General features: G+C 37.5%; 1 protein-coding gene across 3 annotated transcripts in view; it reads left to right on the forward strand.

Annotated features, from left to right (window-relative positions):
- Window positions 1–26642, forward strand: part of LOC135219112 (fatty acid hydroxylase domain-containing protein 2-like) — a 54006-nt gene that overhangs the window by 16988 nt on the left and 10376 nt on the right. For all 3 annotated transcript variants that reach the window (XM_064255557.1, XM_064255556.1, XM_064255559.1), the window contains 3 exons: window positions 15832–16021; window positions 16252–16355; window positions 21221–21366. In XM_064255557.1, coding sequence (XP_064111627.1) covers window positions 15837–16021; window positions 16252–16355; window positions 21221–21366 — 435 coding nt within the window. In that variant the 5' untranslated portion in view covers window positions 15832–15836. The remainder of the gene's footprint in view (window positions 1–15831; window positions 16022–16251; window positions 16356–21220; window positions 21367–26642) is intronic.

The raw sequence follows: 26642 nt of genomic DNA on the forward strand, positions 1-26642 counted from the left end.
AGGGTCATATCTGAATTTTCTATTGATGATAAGATAAGGTTTCCTCTTTGATTTGTTAAAATGTCACCCCAAAGTTCATGTCGACCATTAAAGTCTCCCAATATAAGAAATGGTCGTGGGGTAGCTGTTCATACAAGTGTGTTAACTGTCGTTCAAGTATTGGGTTATTAGGAGGGAGATACAATGAACAAATTGTGTAAGTCTTTTTTAAGTGAGTTTTGACAGCTACAGCTTGTAATTGAGTTTGCAACTGTATTTTTGAGTGAGCAATATCTCGTCTTACAAGAAGAGCACTTCCAACCCACCGAAATTCCCTATAAGGGAATTGGGAGTGGAATGCAAAAAACTCTTTTTAGGAGGAAGCAATTTTTGTTGTTGCTTAGCATAGTCTCTTGTAGTGCTAAGCATACTGGATTATAAGTATTAATCAAACATAGTAGCTCTTCATATTTGGCACGAAAGTTCCCTGGCAGTTCCATTGTAGTTTATAGCAGAGAGAAAGTACCTATTTTCTAGAGGATGATCCCCTGTCCAAGATCGTTTTATTGGGTTTTTTCTTCGAAGATGACATCTGAGTTTTGTGACGGACTTTTGGTACAGTTCCAGATGTCGAAGGAGTACTTAGAGGGTCATTTGAATGTACCAAGTGATCACTTATGATGGTATTTGAAACAGCAGTATCTTTAGTATTATCTTCGACCCTTGCAGTATCTGGTTTATCATTTTCAGCTAGTCTAATTTTATTGTCTAAACCAAGCTGAACTGAGTTTAACATTTTGTTTGCCTTAGGTTCTACATTTGTTGCTGCTGTTTTGTATGATAAGATAGTGGGATACGACTCATTATTTTCCATTAATTCCGATGTTCTATGGAGGGTCAGCTGAACCACAGGATGGTGAAGGTTTACTCATTTTTTGTTTTGAATCAACTTTTTTCTACGGATGTATCTCCTTTCTCAAGGTGCTTGACCTTTGATTCAGGCCATTGTTACAGACTCTTCACTTAAAGTCCTCTTGTTGACAATTTTCCCAGCATCCATTTTTCTTCTTTATCTTCATTACACTTTTTAAGATTCAATTTCTTTTGTCTTTCCTCATTTCCTTTTACTGCATCTACAAATGACTTCTGAGTGTTGAATTTCTGCAAAGTCTTTTGTCTTGCTTCTTTAAAGGTAATGCGCTCTTGAGTCTTGATACAAAGTGTTTCCTTTTTCAATGAGATACTTGATACATGATTTATGTGCTGCATTATGGTCTCCCCACAATTAGGGCAGCATGGAGTAAGTTCACAATTCCCATGCTCTTTTCTTCCACAGTTAAAGCATAGGCTGGTTCATTCCTTTCTTTTTTCCTACATGTTGTTATCAAAGGCCAAACATTTGGCAATGGAAACATCTTCTGGGAGCGGGAATATACTGTCTAACTGGCAGGTGAAGCCATGCAGCTTTCAGAAATTTAGGGAGTCTCAAACAATCAAATGTGAGTATCAGAGTAGGTGTTGGTATGTAATATTCCCAAAACTTTTTCTTGATTCGTCTCACATCTACCACCTTTTGATCAGCAAATTTCTTTCCGGAGAGTGTCCTCAGAATAATGTAGGAGTTCAGTACTATACACTACTACCTTTAGACTGATTCATTGTTTTGTGAGGAGTGCATTTTGCTGTGCTTCCTTCTACAGCACTAATAGACAGTAATTTTCTACTTTCATCTGGTGATGAAACTTCGACAAGCAAGCTTCCTTCACCTTGAGAGGCTATCTTTGGTTCTCTGCCAATGCATTTTACAATATCTCTATGGACATCAAATATATTCAGTTCTTTTATGCTTTTGTCGAGATCAAGAGAAAGGTATTTATTATAAGTCTCAGGTTCTTGAGATCCAAGTAAAATTCCAATATCAGGATTAGCATTCTTATTTCTATTATTAAATCTGCTATTCTTTCCTCTGTTCTGAACTACATAAGGGCTTGTAGTAACAATCAAAGAATCTTTGATGTTTTCATTGGAGGAGGTTGGGGATGGCAAAGGGAGGTCCTTATCCAAGCCTAAGGTTGTCAATGGTGCCAAGAGTCGGGGATCCAGGGGACAATGTACTAGACATATTATCCATGTTAGTTTGAAGGAAAAAAAAAAAAAAAAAAAAAAAGGGGGGGGGGAATATACACACACACACACAACAACTGCTTGGGAAGACCAACAAGGTATCGCGAACTAGACAGGGTCCGACATTCTCCACCAATGGCACACGTAGAAGTTGCTTCCCCACGGTCTGCCCCATACCCTACCCTTTCGGGATAGCACCAATATGCTTGCAGTGGCCCAGGTATAAGCCAATCTGCCTGCTGGGAGTTCTACCCCCACTAATGGGGACAGACTCCCCACTCCAAACATATTGGTGGGCTTCCGGACAAAAGCCAGGAGTCCCATCCCAAAAACCAGCCCCCCCTGGATTTCCGACGGGCTGATCCCTGGAGATGGTTCCGCCCTTAAGATAACAATGGGAAAATCCCATCACCATCTCTTGGGTCCAAACCGTATTGGGTGGCGACTCACCACCACAACTCCCACAATTAGCTTCGAATGCAAACCCCCTCCAAACCACGAACCCCTCCCAGACTCACCCAAGCAGAGAAATTTTTCGAAAGTGGAAATGTCCACGCAAATTAATGCCAAAAGTTTTGTAGGCGTTCCGTCAGGATCCGGCCTTCGCAAACTTGAAGGCAGAATCCCTTACCCCCTCACCACGTGAAGGAACCTACTCGAGGGGCCGAATAGGGATAAAGCTGGAAGAAGAAGAAAAAAGAAGTTTTAAACAATTTCAAGTATTCATACACACACACCACACACACACACACACACACACACACACACATATATATAAATATATATATATATATATATAGATATATATATTATATATATAGTCTATAATAATATATAATTATATATCTATAGATTACGGGTCAAAATGACACTCGTTTAAAAACAATGAAAAATACTCCTAACTGGTAACATGGCCTACCTTTCATGTTGAATGCCATCTCTGAAGTTAGCTGAAAATCAAAGTATCAAATTATGCTAAAATAAACTCGTGCTGTTACATAAATATACTTTTTATTTCCCAAAATTAGCTAACATGAATATGGAATAAAATGACCCCCCCCCCAAAAAAAAAAGAAATGTTAAACTATCATATTCTTCCCAAAATCCTATTTAAGTAAGTATCCCTTTTTACTCTTTCTGTCCAAACATTCATAGTTTATCAAAGTAAAAAAAAATACTGGCTAGAGAAAACCCATTTTTCTAATTGGTGACTTCGAATCCATCTGAAATAAAGAGACCATAATTATTATAACACCATTAAACATTAAAGTTTGTCAATAAAATGTGTGTCACATCGCACTTCCCTTTCTCTAGAACTGAAGTAATTGTCGTTTCAATTGTTAACTTTTCCAAAGTTTTCCACATTACCTTTTCTGATGGATCTCCAACGCCTCTTCTACTACACCGAAAACACTACTGTCCACTTTGACAGTTAGCCGTCCAATTTCCCTGCCAATTCACATACCAGAGATTACATGTCATTTTCTGTGACACCCATAACAAACTCCCACCCACTAACTGACGCACAGATACACGCATGCTACATACATGAAACTCGTGATTAACTCATGTCTTTGGAATGTGTCAATGACCTCAATTGTGCACAGGCAAGTTTCCTGTTTGTTTTTTCGTCTTAGCATCTTCGAGGAATCCAGCGTTTTGCATCTGTCTCTAACTGGCAAGAGCTAAGGTTATCAACCCAACTATTTAATATTATATATTGCTACCAGTGCCTTTAAGATGGCTCGGCCACCTCTGTCTTTTGTGCACCCCTGTTGCACACAACATTGGCTACTGGTATATACTACATAGTTCATAATGTTTGCAAGATAGCTCCTACAGCACACATATTTTGACCATCATTATGGCTACATAACAGCAATCACTGGAACTGTGTAGCATTCGTCAAAGAAGAATTCATCCCCATCGTTATCCTCTAGCGGTGGAACTGTAACCGTCTCCAGTGTAGGCGGAACTTTAACCGCCTCGTGGTTCCATGTAAGTGTTTCACGAACACCTTTGTCGAAGAATTGCAGATCCCGGCTGAGCACATAAACCATCTCGAAACAACTCTGCATGAGCCATTTTAAGTGTTTGCGACCCCTGTAGGTGTATCCTAACACCCTCGTTGCTGAATTGTAGATTCGACGTCTTCCAATGAAGGAATCGTAACCACCACTTCGCTGCCGACTTGAAATATAGCCGTGACTCGCATGCAAGTGCGTCCTGCACCCGCCTTGTAGAAGTATTGTAGACTCCTGATTTGTCCCAGAATGTATCCTGAGCCGATCCATCGACATCTTCACCCGTGTGAAGATCCGACCTCTGGCACTGTAGATCGTAAATTGTTTTCGTTGTCACCACTCGTGTGAAGTTGGGAATTCTCTAAAGTCACCATGTGTCCGTGTTTCATCATTAATAGGTTCTAACTCACTTTCTGACAAGTCTACATGATCTTAGAACAAATAAAGTCTTGCTTTGACACACGAATCTGTCATGAACTAACATACCCAATCTCATAGTCAATTATTAAGGACTAAAATTCTATGCTAAAATAAAATATGATCTTTATCTACTGACCCCTATTAAGCTTACTGGGAGAATTATTATCACCAACTGACCACTCATTATTAATCCCATATCTGACAAATATACTATCACAAACCCCATAATGTCTATACAGCAAAACCCCTGTAATGTTTATATAGCTAACCTCCGTGAAACGTAATGTTGAATATCCCTTCTATCTTATGTATCTTATGTATCCCAAGATAAATTCTACCCCCTCTCTATAATAGAAATCATATGTAAAGATACCATAAAAAAAACGCTTAATCCCGATTACAAGTTTCCCTTGGACAAAAAAAATAATTCAACTTTTCCCATTACAAAATGTATAAGGAGAAAAAAAATAATTTAGCACTTTTCCATTATAAAATGTAGTATATATTGTCACGCAAATTGCTGCTGCAACATATCCGCATCAACCCCTGAATTGACCCCTTAAAATTCTTCACCATAGAATGTCATCATCGACATTCCTGAAAGCAGTGCAAACCTCTGAGTAATCAACTCAAAAAGAAAATATCATCAATCTGTCTCATCTCAGACACCACAGCATTGTCAGCACCAAGCCACCTGTGTATACATGTGCTAAAATCACACTTTTGACTTGTCTAGTCAGACTCGTAAACTCAGAAATCATTCCTTCAAATGACCCAAAAACCATCCATTAGATCCTCGCTGGGAGTCCTCAATAAATCCCCAATAAATCTTTACTGATACTATAGAACCACATTCCTCAAAAATTATCCTAAGGACATCCTCATTGTCACCTCAAGGATACCCAAAAAATTGTCCTCGAAAACGTCTATTAAAAAGCTACCAATTATGAAATATCCCCCAAAGGCTAAATCCTAAGCCATTTGACCACCGATGTACCTCAAAGTAAACCATTTATGATACCGCCACATGTATATAACACCCCAGTAATCACCTAGTCGGGATATAAACCACAGAAAATTACAATCCAGAAATTATGCATAACAATTATATACCGCCAAATATAACCACTGGTGAATATAATCATATAAAATATAACACCTTTATAGGGCCCCATAAAACCACAATGCACTAGTGTCACCCCCCAAGAGCCATAACACCAAAAGGAACCACAATCACCACCTCTTTGGTTCATAAAACCACAGATCACCACCAAAAATCATAGGTAATTTCCCATATTTTTTCACCCCGTTTTCCATCATGAAATAATTACTTCTGGTTTTTACGCTAAATTGCCGCAGTTTGTGCATAATAAGAAAATAGTAAAAGAATGAAAGGAAAAAAAAATGTTACATTAAACTGCTTAATCACATTTTGTCATCCATTTCCAAAATCTGGAAAGAAAAAAAATGCAACTGCGCAATGTTACATTATTATCTACCACTACCAATCTTTTTCAATTTAGATATGTGAGTTAATTTTGACCGACCTGTTTTTTCATCTAAGACTACAAATCTGTTTCCTGTCTTTTCCTCGATAACTCTAAAAGGACCCTCAAATTTTGGACCTAACTTGTGATTTAGTTCATTTCTCACATTGATTTTTAGGAATACATTGTCTCCAACAGCAATTTTAACATCTAATGATTTCTCGTTGCTTCCTTCCACCATTTCTTGGGTTGTAGCCTCGAGATTATGGCTGAGACAAGCATGTCTCTCCTTTGCTGTGGAAATTAATGCTTTAATTGTATCTTCTCTATGATGAAGTATAGTTAACAGATCGAATGTGCCTTGTGCTTGGCAACCAAACAATGCTTCGAATGGAAACATTTTAATGGAATCACTGACCATAGTGTTGATGTTATGTCTAATAATATCTATATATCTACCCCAGTTTTTATCGTTTCCTCCTACAGTCTTCCTGAGAGCTTTGAGCACTTTCCTGTTTGCTCATTCACATAACCCACTAGCTTCTGGTTTGTATGGAATAATTGTTACTTTCTGTATCCCCATGACTTTCTATCCCCAAGTGTGGACTACGGAACCTGCAATGTACTATATCCAAAACTACTGGAATTAGGACTTTCTGAATTACGATGTGTCGTGTCTCCTTTACTTTCACTAGTCCTTAATTTATATTTAATTTTCCTGACCAACAGATGACCTTCTAATTCTAAACCTGAAAAGGGTAACTTATAACCTTTCCTGACTGATTCTCCTCTGAAAAACGCTTTTGTGTTTGCCAAAATGTCATCTTCATCTTGCCTTAGCTCTATGAGACCCGTATCCCATTGTATAGAATCATTAGTAATTATCTCAACTTGAAATCCTTCCGTATCATAAAAACTTCTACCAAGGGCATCTGCAACTACATTTAATTTGCTTTCTACATTTCTGAGCTTTGCATCAAAGTCCCTGATAGTTAAGAACCATCGAGCTCTTTTGGGTGACAAATCGGGTTTATTAAAAAGATCCAATAATGGCTTATGGTCTGTAAGAACTACTTTATTCCCCATCAGTAGCATTTCAAAATGAACCAAACTTGATACTATTGCAAAGGCTTCTTTATCTATGGTAGCCATAAGTCTTTCATTGCTGCCCTTTATCCTAAATTTCCTGCTATAAAAAGCAATGGGATTGAACCTCCCATCAAATCTTTGCATAAGGCAAGCACCTATACCCTCCTGAATGGCATCAGTCACTAATGTGAATGGTTCGCTGAAATTTGGAAATTTCAGAACTGGGGGATTCATTAATGCGTCTTTAAGTTTTTGAAAAACTACTCTTTGCAATTCTCCCCAATGAAATTGAATGTCTTCCCGCAATACAATCTGTTAGAGAAGCTGCTATGTTAGAAAATCACTTCACAAATCTACGTAAAAATCCTGCCATTCCTAGGAATGACTTAATTTCTTTCTTTGATTTCGGGGTACGAAAATTTGATATTGCTTTGACTTTATTGTCATTTACTCTAACCCCTTATTTAGATATGACATGGCCTAAATATGTGATTTGCTTCTTCAAGAAGGAACACTTAGCTAGCTTAATTTTCAATCCTGCTAACCTAAGTCTCCTATGTACTTCCTTAAGCACTTCTAAGTGTTGCACAATCGAGTCTGTTGCAATTAGTATATCATCCGTGTACACAAAAACAGTTTTACCCAATGACCCGTGGAAAACTGTTTACCAACCTCGTAAGGGTCATAGGACTACCTGATAAAACGAACGGCATCCGCGTAAATTCATAGCATCCCTTGGGCACTGAAAAGGCAGTATATTGCTTGCTATTTTAGCTAAGAGGGACCTGCAAAAAACCCTGCACTAAATCAATTGAGCTATAAATATTATGTCCCCCATTTCTACAAAAAGATCTGGTATGCACGCGACTGGGTAACAGTCAGGAATTGTCTTCTCATTCAAACGTCTAAAATCGACGCATACTTGGACAGAACTGTCCTTCTTAGGCACTACTAACAGAGGAAAGTTGTATGGAGACGCACTAGGTCTAATGATTCCTTCCTCTTCCCATTTACAGACCTCTTTTTCTACCTGTTCTCTGATTCTGAAAGGTATGCGGTATGCAGGAATAAAAATGAGTTTTGTACCTTCCTCTAAGTTCACCTTATGTTCTAACACATTAGTCAATCTCAGTTTATCCCCTCCCAAATTCTGCCAAAAGTTCGCTTAGTGCTTCTATATGCTCTTCATAATCTGCATTAGCTAAATGTTCTCTAAATATTTTCTTCCTTGATCGCATTTCTGCCTCTGAAAACTCAGTTTTCCCTCTACTGAACCACTGTCACTACTCCAATCTTGGAGGTCTACCACATATGTATTCTTCTGGTATTTCCTAACTGTATCATTACAGTTCAGTAATTCTACCCATGTAACACCAGTGTTTGATGCACTGTTAACTGATGCAGTGCTTATAACCCCTCTTAGTTTCTCGCTACCCTCAGTTACGCATACTTCCCTGGGCTTTTTCACTTCCCTCAGTCTGGCTTACCATAGACTTTGAACCTGGAATTAAAATAACATCCTCTGATAAAACACATTTATATTTGTGGTTAGTACCTCCCTGTTCCACGATTCCATTAATATCACTACCCGTGGTTCTCATTTCATCCACCAAGACCCCATTGTTAGTATCATTAATAGTATCAGTATTAGTATTAGTATCAGCATCACCACCCATAACACCATTGTAAAACCCGCCAAAATTATTACCACCGTGGCCCTCTATATCCCGTTTATTATCACCAACATCACCGCTGTTATTCCCCGTATCATCAGTGTGGGTTCTGGTATCACCACTCCCCATATCCCTGGTATCATTACCATTAGCACCGCCAAAAGCACCCCCATTTTCAGTATTCCCCATATCCACAGTTTCACTTGCGTCCTCATAAGGGACAAAAAGACCTGGTATTCCAACTGTTATATCACTAACACCTGTATGGACCGATATTCTGTGTCTTCTACATGCAAAGTCTGTTGCCCAACGCAACCCCTTTTATAACCAAAAATGGATCTGTTAACACTTTATCACCCAGAGTAAACTGTATTCTAACAAAACCCAGGTTGTTTAATCTATGGGCTTGCACATCACACACCGTCTCCATTGAGAGTTTCAAAGGGTAATGGGAGAACATGGATTGATACAGATTATGTTCCATTAAATTCACAGACGCTCCTGTGTCAATAAAAATTGGGATATCCACATCCTCCACTGTTCCATATACTATCGGCCTGAGCTCTGGGGCGTGCCCCACAAGACCACAATGGCATGTACAAATCATCTGTACCCTTTTTGTTGATCGGCTTTCCAAAAATTTCGCTGATCCCTTTGCCCTTTTGAGTGACCTGCCTGGGAAGTTCTCGTATTATAACTCCCAAATTTCTGAGGTGTAGGTCTTGCATCCCTCTGTATCTGAGATGGACAAGCCTGCCAACAGTGATCCGCACTTTTACACATTCCACAATATTTGACTCTACATACTTTCTTTGTGTGCCCTGGTTTATTACAATTGTAGCAATGCAATTGCTGTTGCCTTTGATTGATCAATCCTCTATTATATTCCACTTTTGCACACAAACGAGGAGAAGGAAAATGTGTCTCTTTGCATTGCATTTCTTGGACCGGTCCCATTAAAAAATGTACTATCCACTGTGGGGCATTTGGACATATGTTTCTGAATTTGGGCATAAATTAGTTCTTCGTCTGATGTAGGTTCAATGTTTTCATCAAAACTATCTACAATGGCATCTGGGACGTCATGTAGAAGCATTGCGAAATGCAGCAATTTATGTAAATTGTCGAGTTAGACATTATTCCCATTTACCCATGTGGAATTTCTCAATTTCTGTATCCATTCTCCTGCTGAGTGAAAAAGTTTTGAGCTATGCTCAATAAGGCTTGTTGTCCCTTTTCTAATTTTGTACAGCTCTCTTAAATATCTTACTATACCTCCGTGTTCTTTCGAGCCATAAGCCGCCCTTAAAAATGCTTGTAATTCGGTCCATGACCGACATCTTGTGTACTGAAAACTACGGCATCTAAATGACAAATCCCTTTTATTGAAATCTAACAAGGCTTTTGCCTCTGTGAACGCCTCTGCATCACCTTTAATTCTCTTGGCATTTAAGTAGTTATTCACTCCATCAATAAAAATTTGCACTGGTTGGGACAGAATGCCATCAACAATGCCTCGAAAAGGGCTAACTCCTGCATTTATGTTAGTTATCTTATGCACCAACTTTTGACTTGTACTTGCTTCGGCCACTTTGCCTTCTTTATGGGAACTCTTATACTTCAGGATTCGCCCCGACCTCAGTAACATTGATATGTTTATGCCCATACAAACCACCAACACATCAGTAATAATATATCATTCACCAATAAAAGAAAAAATAAACATGCACCAATTCCCAATAAACCGCTATCAAGGTCGACCAGCTGATCGAACTATCACAAGGTCACAGGATGGTCTATAGAAAACAGGAAGAAGCTAGCGAGAGAAAGAGATTGTATCTCGAACCAAAATCTGCTGAGTTAGCGCAACCATTTTCCAAGCAGCCTTTCTCTCTCTCTCTCTCTCTCTCTCTCATGCCACACACAAAAACGAAACTTATCGTACTACTTTTTCTAATGCATTGCAATTACAACCAACCCCTAACATTCGCTGAATCCCAAGGGACATCAAAATGAAATACACTTGTGAGCAAATTAACACCAATAAAGAAAAAAAAGCTTATACACTCACGTCTTCATAGGTCCGAAGTTATTTGCACTCGTCTTAGCTTAGTACCCGGTTACACTAGCGGCCACGCGTAATTAATTCCCGTTATCACTTATTCACTTTCCCCCCCAGAAACACAGGAACACTTCTTACACTAAACAGCATTTAAGATCACTGCCAGCAGTAGCTACCCGGCTTAATTCCTGGCTATCGGATGAATTCCCCTCAAATCAGCGAAAGAGTCAGTTGCCCAATACACAATTATAACCACATTTTTCCCAAAATATGCCTAACCTGTCTAATTCTAGTCTCTTTGGAGGCGTAACCTACAGGCTTGAATGCCTCTTAACTGCTAGCCACGATTTTATACAAATATTTCGAGATATGAAAGAAAAGGCCATTCTGAGCAGGGAATGTTCTATAGACATATGCATTTTAAGGCTTCGTTTGTCAGTGAGACAAATTTTTAAAATGACCGGTTTTCCCTAAGGCTGCCCTCGGCCAACATGGCGTATGCAATGTCTGAGTAATCAGGGAGAAGGGGGTTGATGAAGTGCATTAGGCAACTGGATTGCTAGGCTTTAAATCATGATTTTTTCTTGCAGGTTCTTGAAAAATGTAACATTACAGTTTCTTCAATTAGTAAATCAACCGTGAATGGCCTTCACTGTAACCTAATTTCAATGATAGCTTTGCATATCAAGAAAGTAGTGTAAATGTCACGGAATTGTTGAATCAGGAGTTAGGACTAGGTCTGTGCTGAATGAGTGATAATGAGAGCAATCATGATGATGAGGGAATGCAGGTAGGGAGGTTACTGCTCTTTGAGCAACGTCAGATTTTTTACCTCTTTCAATTACTGCATGAATATACTTATCTGCTACCTTTTTCAGGAAAGACGGAAGAAAGTGAATTTTCCATAATGTTCTCATTCTTTTTCACCAGACAGAGACAAATGCATTTTTGTAAGTGTGCTTTTTCCTTCGACTGGTTTATGATGAGTATTTTTAATGGAGAACGAAAGATTTTTGAAAATATGTTTGAAATCTTTGATCAGTGTTTAATGGATTGGCCTATCTTTGATGGAGGGGAGATTCCATCTGGCTTCCTTTTCTTTTCTTTATTGGATTCCAGTGAATACCATAGACGGAGAGGGAGACGGTTTCAATGATACTTGCATTTCCCCCCTTTGTTCAGTATCTAAAGAATACATTTGATTTGGAAGAAGTATTTCATTCATATCGCTTCATCCCAATCTTTAAGAAATGAACCACAAAACCATGCACAGTCTTCTCTCTGTTGCTGAGTGATGTTGGGCTTGCTGATATCATGAAATGGCTTGATACCAGATTTTTTCAACTCACGATATACAGCACTATAACATCTCTTCTTTCCCCTTTATGACTCCTGAGACTTTAGGTCTTCCAAGATTCTCACTCTTTTTGCGGTGACAGTCATATGGATTTTTGTTCCAGTTTCTTTTAATAAAGGATTCACCTCTTTTAATGTATTTAGCTATCCAGGAACGTGAAATGAAGGATGCACCAGCATCCCTGGCCTCTCTGAAGGTTATAGCCCGGATTTGGTTGATCCATCTGATTTCTTCTAAGTCGTTAGTCACGGCTGTATGTAACTCCATCACTTAGTCTGAAAATACAAGAAATGTAAAATGAAAAATTGCTTAATAGAAACTTAAGATAATGTACTTGGAGATAGGCTATAGCAGAAAACTTCATAACTTTTCATTTGTTCTGTGGATGGAGGGGGGGTGGGTCTAAATTTGAAACACCTGGTATGTAAAGTGACAAGCATCTTTCTAACACTTGTTCTATACTTTTTGCTCCTTTTAAAACATGAGGGAAATTGGAAGAAACATGGGGAAACAGAGGAATCAGTTTTGGAAGAACATAGAGTAAAAGCAAAACGTGTTGTGACTTGTGAGATATTTTGACTTATTGTTTATCCATATTGTTCCTTAATGATGTCCCGAAGACAAAAAAATGAAAATGTCTTTTTAACATTCTGTCAATTTTGATTTATTACTAGTCATACTCTTGTCGTGGCCATCGCCGTCCCAAATCCAATTAAGACACCAGCTTTAAGTCAATAGTGACTCAATTTTGAGGAAGGTAGCTAACTTATGGGACCTCGGCCCCTTTCCGTCATTATGCAAATCCCCAGTCAAATTGCACAAAAGTCCTTTGAAGGGACAAGCCCCCTAAAGTTCGTTAGAATTCACACCCTCACGCTTATGGTCTCTATGACCTGACATCTCACCCTATCTTGTTTTCACAGAGCTTCGCACCTGCAGCTCTGCTGGCAAGCCATACCTTTTCAAACTCAATTAGCACTTCTTTGTACACTTTCCCATGCCAGTGTTTCAATGACCTTTTCTGTTACCTGCTAGGGGATTAGTGGGAAAAACCAAAGGAACGAAGAATGTCACCCCAGTTTTAACAGATGTTAGACATTCTACATCCGGTGACTCCCAAAATGGATATATATATGGGCTGGTATGCCCTATCAAATTGCATTTCACCCTAGCCAGTTATTGTGGCAGTTAGCCCGATGAAGCAGTATCACATCTGAGTCCGACAATGCTGCCAGCAACCCACTCCAGTATGCTGTAGTCTTGGTGAAAATCTATGGCTAATTCCTCTTCTACTCCACCATCTGGAATCCAGACTCTGCCTTGATGTTTGACCCCACTATCCCACTTGGAAGCTGTCACCTTTGAAGTACCTGAGTATTGCCTGATGAGAAACGCTTTCCATTTGTTCCCTGGTGGAATATTCCAAGCGACGAAGTCCTTCTGCTGACGCCCTGGCTCAAGTCCCCTGAATGAGGCAGGCAAATCCACAACGTCGACGTGGATGTGTCCGGAATGCCGTCTAATTTTGTATGTTGGCTGACCAGCACCCAACTACCATCCTTGTGGCTTGCCTCACACTAAAACGGTCGACGTGAGTCGTGAATGGCCGGCCAAACTATTCGTTAAACACCGAAACACACTGTAGTGAGTCTGCGGAAAGGCCAGATAATTCTACTACATAAGATGATGTGCATTAGAATTTAGCATGTTGTTATAGTGGAATGAAAATAGCAAAAGGACGTTGTCCTTACAAGCTGACTGGTTGTTTTCTCTAAATAATTGCATTATTGACAAGAAACTGGGAAATGACATAGCCTTTTAAATCACTTATCAATGACTAGTCTGAAAACATGAATTCAGGTAATAAATAAGGAGACTTGCCAACAAGCAGTGATTCTGGAATGAATCAAGATACAAACATGGATGCCCTTAATATGTGATGGAGGTGATGAGTTCTCTGATGATCAAATCTCTTCAGTATCCGTAACCGAGTACAAAGCGCTTAAATATATAGGTGGTCACAGTGAAAAAAAAAAAAAAAAGTGTGAAAAATTCCCAATTTAGGTAAAAAGGACAGAAATGCAAAAATGAACAATGGGTAAAAATGTTAGAGACAGGGCACTGTATCTGACTTCAGATGAAGTTTTTCCGTAACTAGCTGCTCTGCGTGAATCATTGTTGCAATACGCGGTGAATCTCTTACAGAAGGAAAAGAATGCATAAAACTGATAATGAATCGAAATGTTATGGAGTAAATATTCAAAATTATATTACCGAAACCTTTTCCATAATATCGGAATAATATAGTAGGCTATAAGCAATCTTAACAGTCCAGTTAAAATAACAAAAAGAAAGAAGGAAAAATAAGAGTTGTATATAAACAAAAAATTATTTCTAAGACTGCTATACCTATACTCTGTTTTTTTTTTATCTGTCCATCCGCCTGTGGTGTTTTTGTATGGCAACACTGCGTCCCGGGCTTTAGATAGTTACATTCGGCTTACATTCAACGATTATAATAATATCCTATTTCGAATATTAACGGTGTAATTCGCATTCAGTAAATTATTAAAACACTTTTCAGTTGCAAATGTACACCCAGATATCCTTTTATTTAACCTAACACTTACACACAGCGTAACTATTTACCGGGACGCAGTGTTACCATACAAAAACACCACAGGCCGATGGACAGATGAAAAAAAACAGAGTATATATAGTTACACAGTTCCATACGGAAACACCCATGATTCCACTGCGAAAATAAGAGCGGAACTGTATTTGCTTTTCTCACTTGCATTTCAGATTACAACCCTAAAGCCTCAATTGCCCACGTCAGAGGCGGGGAAAGTCAGAACTTCATCGAGCAAAGCTAACACAACAACAAGAGCATTTTTTTGGTAAGGTGAAATAAAACATAAAAGACCAAGGACCTACGGTAAAGTACGAAGGAAGTAAGGCAACAATGCAATGTGCTTAACACTGCGGCTAAGGTCTGGGGCGCGCATCACCACATGGAGAAAGAAAGAAAATGGCTTATTTTACTTACAGTCAGTTTCTCTTAAGCAAGCAATCATTCTTCATCATAATCACTACCATCCACAGCATTAAAGTACTCAGTAAACTAAGTCTTGAGCCGTAATCAGATGCCACGGCGTATCTTCTTACGAATTGTTGGCGCTGGATGCATAAGGGAAATAACTTCCTTGCCGGGAATAAGTGGCCACGTGGGACTAATGTTACCTCTGTCTTCATGTTCTGTGACTCTTGAATGTCAATAGATAACAGAAATATGCAAGGTTGCATGTCTGTCTCAATAGGAAGACTATTTGGCTTTACAAGTTAAACTATTTTACAAATATCTTGATCAACTTCCACACAAATGTAATTTTTAGCAATTATTTCACAGAGAATTTTTTCAAGGACGATTTAAAAAAACCCGTCATTTTTATCACTTATGCTGCGTATTTTTGAGTGAAATTTTTTTGTTCTATAAAAAAAAACACGTACAATATCACAATATTACCGTTTTTTCATGGTTATTGTGTACTGTAAAGTTAATCATCAGAACTTAATATCCTTCTGGCGGCGACTAAGCGGACCTTTTACTTTTCAGGCAACATGGAAGACACTTTCGTTCGCCCGAGAATGGATCTTTTGGCGATGACCCCCGAAAAAGAAGAGGCGCCCTCCAAGCACAGTTTGGAAGAAGGCGAAGGAACAGTATGGTCCTCCCTCAAGAAGACCATTGCAATCATAACCACAACTTCTGTGGTTCTTCTGGCCATGAGGAATACGGCCACATAGTAAGCAAACATTTATACATGCATGCACACACACATCTATATATATATAATGACTGCATTCTCTGATGATCAATCTGACATTACTTTTGTTTGAAGAGCATGACTGTGGGAAAGTTTTAAAACAGTAAGAGACAATAAATTAAAATCTCCTCTTCCAGAAAAAATAAATTTGATTATAGAATTGCAGCATCCTCGTCATGTTCGTCGTTGCTGAGTTCCTTCTCTTTCAGCCATCTGCAGCACTTCTGGGGAGCCTCTGGCAACTTCTGGCAGCACCAGTGGGACAAGATTCTCGATCTCTTCGGTCATGACGACTTCAATCTCTTCGTTTATGGTAAGTCTAACCAATAAGAGAAAATTTACGATTTAAAAAGAATGCTCAAAGCCGTCACATTAATTTATCTAGATTTCTATATTTATCGGTTTGATTTTACGTATTCATACCTCGCTAACTAGAAAATTTGTCATCTTTACATATCTTGCCAATAAGACGGCATCGCTTGCAAACAAGCGAGCAATATGTGAACGCAAGATTAAAAAACTACAGAGGCTGTAGGGCTGCTAATTGGTATGTGATCATTCACCCTCCAATCATCAAACGTGCCAAATGGCAGCACTCCGTAGTTTTAATTTGATTCAAGGTTAAAGTTAGCCATGATCGTGCGTCTGGCACCGATATGTGCAACAATACTCGCCACCACCGGCCCGTGGCTGAGAGTTTCATGGGCCTTGGTTGAAAGTTTCATACAGCATTATACATTGTACAGAAAACTCCATTGCGCCGAAGAATCTTCGCCGCATTTTTAACCTGTTTTATTCTTACCCGGGTCTTCACTGATCAGGAGCAATGGTTTGCCTGTCCGTCGCTCTCTCGAAATAAACTCATCCAACCTCCACAACAATTATTGTCATGGCAACTAATGGACTTTTCTTGTATTCACAAAATTGTTCATTTATGGGCAAACAAAGATGGCCCTCACAGGGGTGGTAGGGTTTCCTGGATTTCTATATGCGGCTCTGAGCACCTTCAGATGGCTGCTAGCAAGAGATGGCTTCTTTGGAGTTTGCAGTTTGGACTCCACTACTAGTCTGCGCACATGCGGATGTTTCAAAGGAGATTGATATTCTAATTGAGCACCTCTATTACATATATATATACACACACACATATATATATATATATATATATATATATAATATATATATGTGTGTGTGTGTGTATATATATATATATATACATATATATATATATATATATATATATGCACCTATAGACTGACTTTTGTGGTTATGATTGCAATGGTCTTCTTGAGGGAGGACCATACTGTTCCTTCGCCTTCTTCCAAACTGTGCTTGGAGGGTGCCTCTTCTGGGGGTCATCGCCAAAAGATCCATTCTCGGGCGAACGAAAGTGTCTTCCATGTTGCCTGAAAAGTAAAAGGTCTCCTTAGTCGAACTGCAAGATGCTTAGTCGCCGCCAGAAGGATATTAAGTTCTGATGATTAACTTTACAGTACACAATAACCATGTAAAAACGGTAATATTGTGATATTGTACGTGTTTTTTTTTTATAGAACAGAAAAAGTTCACTCAAAAATACGCAGCATAAGTGATAAAAATGACGGTTTTTTTTTAAATCGTCCTTGAAAAAATTCTCCGTGAAATAATTGCAAAAAATTACATTTGTGTGGAAGTTGATAAAAATACTTGTAAAATAGTTTAACTTGTAAAGCCAAAATAGTCTTCCTATTGAGACAGACATGCAACCTTGCATATTTCTGTTATCTATTGACATTCAAGAGTCACAGAACATGAAGACAGAGGTAACATTAGTCCCACGTGGCCACTTATTCCCGGCAAGGAAGTTATTTCCCTTATGCATCCAGCGCCAACAGTTCGTAAGAAGATACGACGTGGCATCTGATTACGGCTCAGACTTAGTTTACTGAGTACTTTAATGCTGTGGATGGTAGTGATTATGATGAGGAATGATTGCTTGCTTAAGAGAAACTGATTGTAAGTAAAATAAGCCGTCATTTTCTTTCTTTCTCCCTGTGGTGATGCGCGCCCCAGACCTTAGCTGCAGTGTTAAGCACATTGCATTGTTGCCTTACTTGCTTCGTACTTTACCGTAGGTCCTTGGTCTTTTATGTTTTATTTCACCTTACCAAAAAATGCTCTTGTTGTTGTGTTAGCTTTGCTCGATGAAGTTCTGACTTTCCCCGCCTCTGACGTGGGCAATTGAGGCTTTAGGGTTGTAATCTGAAATGCAAGTGAGAAACCGCAAATACAGTTCCGCTCTTATTTTCGCAGTGGAATCATTGGTGTTTCCGTATAGAACTGTGTAACTAGGTATAGCAGTCTTAGCAATAACTTTTTGTTTATATACAACTCTTATTTCTCCTTCTTTCTTTTTGTTATTTTAACTGGACTGTTAAGATTGCTTATAGCCTACTATATTATTCCGATATTATGGAAAAGGTTTCGGTAATATAATTTTGAATATTTACTCCATAACATTTCGATTCATTATCAGTTTTATGCATTCTTTTCCTTCTGTAAGAGATTCACCGCGTATTGCGACAATGATTCACGCAGAGCAGCTAGTTACGGAAAAACTTCATCTGAAGTCAGATACAGTGCCCTGTCTCTAACATTTTTACCCATTATTCATTTTTGCATTTCTGTCCTTTTTACCTAAATTGGGAATTTTTCACACTTTTTTTTCACTGTGACCACCTATATATTTAAGCGCTTTGTCCTCGGTTACGGATACTGAAGAGATTTGATCATCAGAGAACTCATCACCTCCATCACATATTAAGGGCATCCATGTTTGTATCTTGATTCATTCCAGAATCACTGCTTGTTGGCAAGTCTCCTTATTTATTACCTGAATTCATGTTTTCAGACTAGTCATTGATAAGTGATTTAAAAGGCTATGTCATTTCCCAGTTTCTTGTCAATAATGCAATTATTTAGAGAAAACAACCAGTCAGCTTGTAAGGACAACGTCCTTTTGCTATTTTCATTCCACTATAACAACATGCTAAATTCTAATGCACATCATCTTATGTAGTAGAATTATCTGGCCTTTCCGCAGACTCACTACAGTGTGTTTCGGCGTTTATTTAACGAATAGTTTGGCCGGCCATTCACGACTCCCGTCGACCGTTTTAGTGTGATATTCTAATTGAGGCACCTCTATTATATATATATATATATACACACACACACACACACATATATATATATATATGTGTGTGTGTGTGTGTGTATATATATATATATGTTATATATATATATATATATATATATATATATATATATATATATATATATATATATATATATATATATGCACCTATAGACTGACTTTTGAGAGACAAATGCGAAAATAAAAAGTTTGCTTCTTCAACAATATTGTATTGATTGTAAATTGGCCAAGTTAACAATTTTAATTAATTGGGAATTAATGAAAATCTGCTTTGATATTTAGGGATGAAAATCCAAAGATATTATGTAAAATACCCCATCTATTCACTTTATGTATTTAACATTTTTATCCATTCCCTGAAGAATGAAACTCAATTTTTTAAACATTATTATTTAATTAACTCTTATATAATTCTAATAGTGACTGATTTTTTTCTGCTGTGGTGCAGCCCCCCCCCCCCCCCCACCACCCACAATTCCGCCACTATCGTCCAACCGTCAGTAATAACTTCTGGTCAAGTGCTGCTTTATCTGCGATAAGCGAAAGTATCGCGTGACTTGACAACTTGGAAGAACCTGCGCTCAACCCTTGATAACTGGCATCACTTTATATCAATCGAGGTGAAGGTCAGAACATACATAGCAGCTATTATACGTAATACCTTGTCATAATGAGGATCATCCGACATAAAGTCCCCTTCAAGTTGCTGCAAACTGAAACTGGCCATCCCTCAGTGGTTGGTCCGAGCAAATCTGTTCTCAAGTATTTGATAATGATTATGGTACTTGTATCCGAAAAAAAGGCTCCACAGAATTATAAAAAAAAGGGCTTCAGCTATTTATGGTCTGCCCGGCTCTCGTCTTGCATTTCGTGCTTTTTTAGTTCCTCACTTTTGGTCCTTCGATTCTCAAGTGGGATCGCCCTCTCATTCGGCCAGCAAACTGGCTCGATTTCGGCCCATCCATGTTTGCCTGCATCTTCATAAAAACAAAACAACTGGAAAACAATTTCTGCAGAAATTTCACTAATAAGTGAGTTACCTTGCAAATTTCCAAGTGATAGTCGCTCAAAAGTTGTGATAAAATTGTCGATTATTTTGTTGTGAAATCCTCATCCTTTATTAGCTACTTATCTAAAGAATGGTTATATGAATTGCAAACCAACAGCATTTCCCGATTTCCGTAATACTGATCTCATTTAACATGACATCAGTAAAGATACTGATTACAACATTTTCTATTACCCACTACAGAAATTCTGCAATTAAAAAAATTAAAATATAACAGATCTTCGAGAAATAACTGCAAAAGCAACAGGAAGAATATTATGCTAAGAAAAGATCAGGCCACTGTTAGCATTCAAATAATACAAAGGGAGAAATCCTTCCAAAGCCCTCTGAACTATGCTGTTGCACTCCACCCGAATAATAATATTATTCACTTTCATTTGAACCATTTTAGCCACTGCAAGATTTGTCTAGGTAGCTCCGATCAGTCACAGATGGGAAATATGTAACTGATTGTATAAAAGTATAATGTTTACACACTTGTCATGAAACAACCTCGCGTAGCATCAACAATATCTCCTCAAAGAAGAAAACGCAACGCTAAGACTGTAGAGGGTCATGGATTCCACGTTTTAAAACACTAGTTACCTGACTACCGACCACCGCAAGGTATATACTACATGCAGTACAGCAGTCACAAACTGCAGCCCACGTACGTCAGTCAATAAAGCAAAAGATAATTTTAACATGACGAGGGTCCGTGAGTGAGAGAGAGAGAGAGAGAGAGAGAGAGAGAGAGAGAGAGAGAGAGAGAGAGAGAGGGTGGGGGGCTAGATCCAAACCAGAGTTCGATTACTAAAGAGTATTCGCGTACCAACTTTTACGTAAGCGAGCGAAACATCAAAACTCAAAAGTGAAATGCCAACAAAATCTGTTCGATGAACAACAATCTCACCTAATGTCCTACTCTTTCCAGGCCCAGTCATTGTGAGTTACATCGTCTACTGGGGGGTTGGATCCCTATTTATTCTCCTAGACCTGACGAGCCTCCATACATTTACTAAGAAGTACAAGATGCAGCCAAACACTAATGAACCCCTGCTGCTTCGAGAGGTACTCAAGGTGAGGAATAATTGTGGCATTATGAGCGGGTATACGTTCAGGTACGAAAAATTTTGGGGGAGAGTTTCAAGCGTGAGAGTTTATGTGAACCTTTTAGTGAACTAAGTAGGCAATACTGTGCATAAAGAACTGAATAACTTAATTCACAGAACTATGGGAAGAACAGTTTTATTAAAGAGTTTGTGAAAATGAATCAATTTGGATGAGGCCTATGGAGGAAACAATTCCTTGGTTGAGGGTATCATTTGAAAAGAAAACTATGAAGAGAGTACCTAGCTGCAGCATACTGTATATATGTATTTGGAAACGGTCATTTCATGTATTGACCCAAGACGACTAGCTCTATGCATGTGGAAATCTGCTACCGTATCCTTTTAGACTATGAGGGATTATAAGGAAGATCATTTCACATACAGAAAGCAATTTTACATATGAGAGCTATGATGAAGTCACTTTTACATGTAAAAACTATATAAAAGGTAACTTTATAAAAGGGTTCTATACGGAAATAGATAAATGAACGAGGTATAGAGGTACAGAGGTATAGAATCTCCTAATCATTTTTTACCAGATACATATGTGATTGTAATAACCACAATGTGCTCTTAGCTTCTCGAGTTGCTGACCTGCATAGGCGTAGGAAGAGAGGGGACAGAGGGGGCATGTGCCTCCCCCCCCCCCCCTCCGAAATTTTTCAGAGAGAGGTCAAAAAGTTTATCTTGCCCCGCCATATTTTTACAACAGAAAAATTCAAGTATATATATATTATATATATATATATATATATATATATACATACATATACAGTCAGTCCGCGGTTTACAGCAGTTGCGGCTTACGATGTTCCAAGTTTGCAATGCTTTTCAATTATATTCATCAGAAATTATTTCCAGGTTTACAACACATGTTCTAAGGTTACGACGCCGATCCAACGGAAGAAATTTGACTCCGAAACGGCAAAATACTATACATACTTGAGTAATATTCGACTGCATATAATGTTCAACCCCATTTTTACTGCATATATTAAGACTTTAGCATATACCCCTTATAATGCTGAGTTTTGATTCTGGCAATAAGCCTAGTCTATGTAAGCAATTGCTTTTGTAGCCTAGTCTAACATTCTGACATCTAAAACTAAGAAGCTAAAAGCTTAAAATATGCTAATAAAACATAAAAATAATCAGTATGTACTCATTTCAAATAATTATTCATTAACCATTAACTATAATATACAAAACAAAAATGAAAAAAAAGCTTCCAACATTTTGCTTACGTACATGGTTTCGTCAACACTACTGAGTAGCAAACGATCAAGCAACCACTTTTAACTAGCACACTGTATAGTAATCATAAATTGCCCATATCTCTCTTCAACTACTGAAACTACCAAACAGTATAATAACCATTCATTTCTATTCTTTAATCTATCTTTACCTAATGGAGATACCGACAGCTAAAATGAAACATATAATGACATTATAACAGAAGAATTCTAGAAAATATTTGCTAGTTTCGATGAGAGCAGTCTTTGATTAATTTTCTATTTTATGATGTTTAATTCAAACATTTTTTTTCATTAAATGTATTGCATGGCTAAGTTTTTCAATTTCAATTTTACCAATAGAATAAAAAAAAATACATGATTCTTTGTGAATCATGAATGAAGAGTTATCAGCTGACGAAATACAAATGGTGGTTTTGCTGTGGCTAATAGGTACTAGTACTACTTTGTTTACATTTGGGAATGAAGGTAGGCTGCACTTATTATACCCTAGAACAGCCGTAAATTAAAAACAACATAACAATAATAATTGATCCTCAGATAAGTAAAACAACATGTATATTTATTGTCGTGGTTATTATACAAAAATAAAAGTTTGTCGACTTCTGTGGAAACAAATGTTGCTTTGTTGACTTCGTTGTCAGGAAATTCAAAGAATTTGGTAGGCTTCGCCTAGTCCTTAAAGTTTGCACTTTTCCAATATAGAAACTAAATAACAATAATAAAATATTCTCAAATAAGTAAAACAACATTTGCATTTATTGTCTGTTGTCAGGAAATACAAACCCTAGGCTTAGCCTGGTGCCAAACTCTTGCACATTTCCAAAGCTAGCCTGCACCACATGTAATGTTCAATCCCAAAATTGTAGGCCATAAAATTGGTCTTTAAATATCAAACCTTACAAAAGTATATACATTGAACAATATTTGAAGGCTTTTTATGAAAAACACAAAATGCAGTTTACACAGTTTTCAATAGACCCCAAACCATTCAAAGTATGGTTTTCTTAGAATTTTTTTTACGATTTTTGAAAATTTTCTTACCTACGACGATTTTCGGCTTATGTTGCATCTTAAGAATGGGACCCCTGTCGTAAATAGGGGCCTGCCTTTACACACACACACACACACACACACACACACACATATATATATATACACATATATATACATACATACACACACACACACACACACACACACACACACATATATATATATATATATATATATATATATATATACATACATAACATATACTGTTCAAAATCCAGGAATTTCTCCAGAAATGTTGCAAATATGTCGGGAAAATTAATAAGACTGACCTTATTAAGTGATCTGTAAAAATAAATAATTTACATCAGCAAGTGTGGTTCTTTTTGTAATAATGACTGATATACATAAGCAATAAACATAAGTTAACTTAATTCAAGTCCATTGTGTCATGGTGATATGGTTAATCCCTAGGTGACATAGATTGGATAGCAAGGTGATAAGACCTAGGTAGCGCATAAAATGCAAAGTAGAGTATGAAGACTTTGATACTTAGAAGGATATTAAATATAAGGGGCTCAACAGGCTTTAGCGGTAAAATTTATTGCACAACCCCATAACAAAGATATGAAATCACTCAGTCTCAGCTCATGGCATGCATGATTATTTTTATTGTAAGAGACATATACGTGCTTCATACGTGCTTCATTGGGTTCATTGGAAAGTGCTTATCAAGAGCTTTTAACCGATGATAAATTCATTAAAATTTATATTGAAAAATTCGGAACAGTAGAGTAAAAAACCAAACCCAGGTAAAATGCATATCTGGATACCTTTACTTAAAACACTGCAGCCCCGTATTTTCGACTCGGCGGGAGAGCAGTCAAAACGACACATGGCCACACCAGAAACGCCACCCTCCCCCCCACGCGTCACTCTCAGCAGTCAAAGATATACTTCTGTGCAAATAAGTCATTGTCACGGTTGGATAGGAAATTGCCTCTAATAGAAAATCTAAGTGTTAAACTTGACGATAGACTGCGTATGACCCAACGGTCTTTTGATTCTTTGCTTACGGTGGTAGAAGTCAGTCTCACAAAACAAACTACGCACCATAGACAACCCATCACTTCCGAAGTGTCTTTCAGGAAGTAGTAACCTTATTGGCAGTAAATGTTGTGATAATAAAAGGTTAAAATCCATATTTTTGCTTTACTTCCATTAAAGTTATTACTTTAAGGGAAGTGAAAGGAAAATATGGAATTTAACTTTTTATTATTACAAAGTTAACTGCATATAGGGTTACTTCCTTAAAGATATTTAGAAAAACAAAGGAACCAGAATTAACCCTTAAACGCCGAATGGACATATTAAACGTCGAGTCAAAATCTCCCCCGATTTCCGAATGGACGTACCATACGTCGGCTCAAAAAGTTTTTTTAAAAATTCGCGGGAAAAATACTTATAGGCCTACCAGCTGAAAACTTTTGAATCACGCACCTTGGGGGATGCTGGGAGTTCACGGATCAAGGCGTTGTTTTGTTTACAATCGTTACGCAGGCGCGCAAGCGCGAATTTCTTTCTTATCGCACTAAAAAGTATCAGTGACACATCTCAAAAATTATTTCGTCACTTTGACATAATTTTGCAACCGTTTAAAATTATCCGTTACATGAAGTATTATATATGAAAATATGCGCAATTTCATTTAAAATACAACAAAAAAATACTCATGATTGTAACTTTTATCAATTGTGAAATATTTCCATATAAATAACGATAATTGCCAAAATTTCAACCTTCGGTCAACTTTGACTCTACCGAAATGGTCGAAAAACACAATTGTAAGCTAAAACGCTTATATTGTAGTAATATTCAACTATTTACCTTAATTTTGCAACAAATTGGAAGTCTCTAGCACAATATTTCGATTTATGGTGAATTTATGAAAAAACTTTTTCCTTACGTCCGCGCGGTAACTCTTCCGAAAAAAATCATACATGCGATTGTGGTAATGTTTGCACCATTTTAAAATTAGCCGTTACATAAAGTTTTATATATGGAAATGTGCGCAATTTCATGCACAATACAACTAAAAACAACCCATGGTTGTAGCTTTTATCACTTTTGAAATATTTCCATATAAAAAATGATAAGTGACAAATTTTCAACCTTCGGTCAATTTTGACTCTACCGAAATGGTCGAAAAACGCAATTGTAAGCTAAAACTCTTATATTTTAGTAATATTCAATCATTTGCCTTCATTTTTTAACAAATTGGAAGTCTCTAGCACAATATTTCGATTTATGGTGAATTTATGAAAAAAATAACATTTTCCTTATGTCCGCGCGGTAACTCTTCCGAAAAAATCATACGTGCGATCGTGGTAATGTTTGTACCATTTTAAATTAGCCGTTACATAAAGTTTTATATATGAAAATGTGCGCAATTTTATGTAGAATACAACGAAAAATAATTGAAAGTTGTAGCTTTTCTCATTTTTGAAATATTTGCATATAAATCACGATAAATAGAAAAAAAAACCCGTTCGGTCAACTTTGACTCTACCGAAATGGTCGAAAAACGCAATTGTAAGCTAAAACTATTATATTTTAGTAATATTCAATCATTTAAATTCATTTTGAAACAAATTGGAAGTCTCTAGCACAATATTTCGATTTATGGTGAATTTATGAAAAAAACTTTCCTTCCCTCCGCGCGCGGATTCTCCGCCATAAATCTCCGAATTGCGTACATCGAATTCTCGGAAAATTTGCTCCGTTTCATATTAGGCATTTCATAGAGTTTTATATATGAAAATGTGCGCAATTTCATGTAAAATAAAAGGAAAAATATTTGAAGGTTGTAGCTTTTCTCATTTTCGAAATATTTGCATATAAATCACGATAAATAGAAAAAAAACCACGTTCGGTCAACTTTGACTCTACCGAAATGGTCAAAAAACGCAATTGTAAGCTAAAACTTACAGTATCGTAA

The sequence above is a fragment of the Macrobrachium nipponense genome, chromosome 1, assembly GCF_015104395.2.
Source record: "Macrobrachium nipponense isolate FS-2020 chromosome 1, ASM1510439v2, whole genome shotgun sequence".
NCBI lineage: Eukaryota > Metazoa > Arthropoda > Malacostraca > Decapoda > Palaemonidae > Macrobrachium > Macrobrachium nipponense.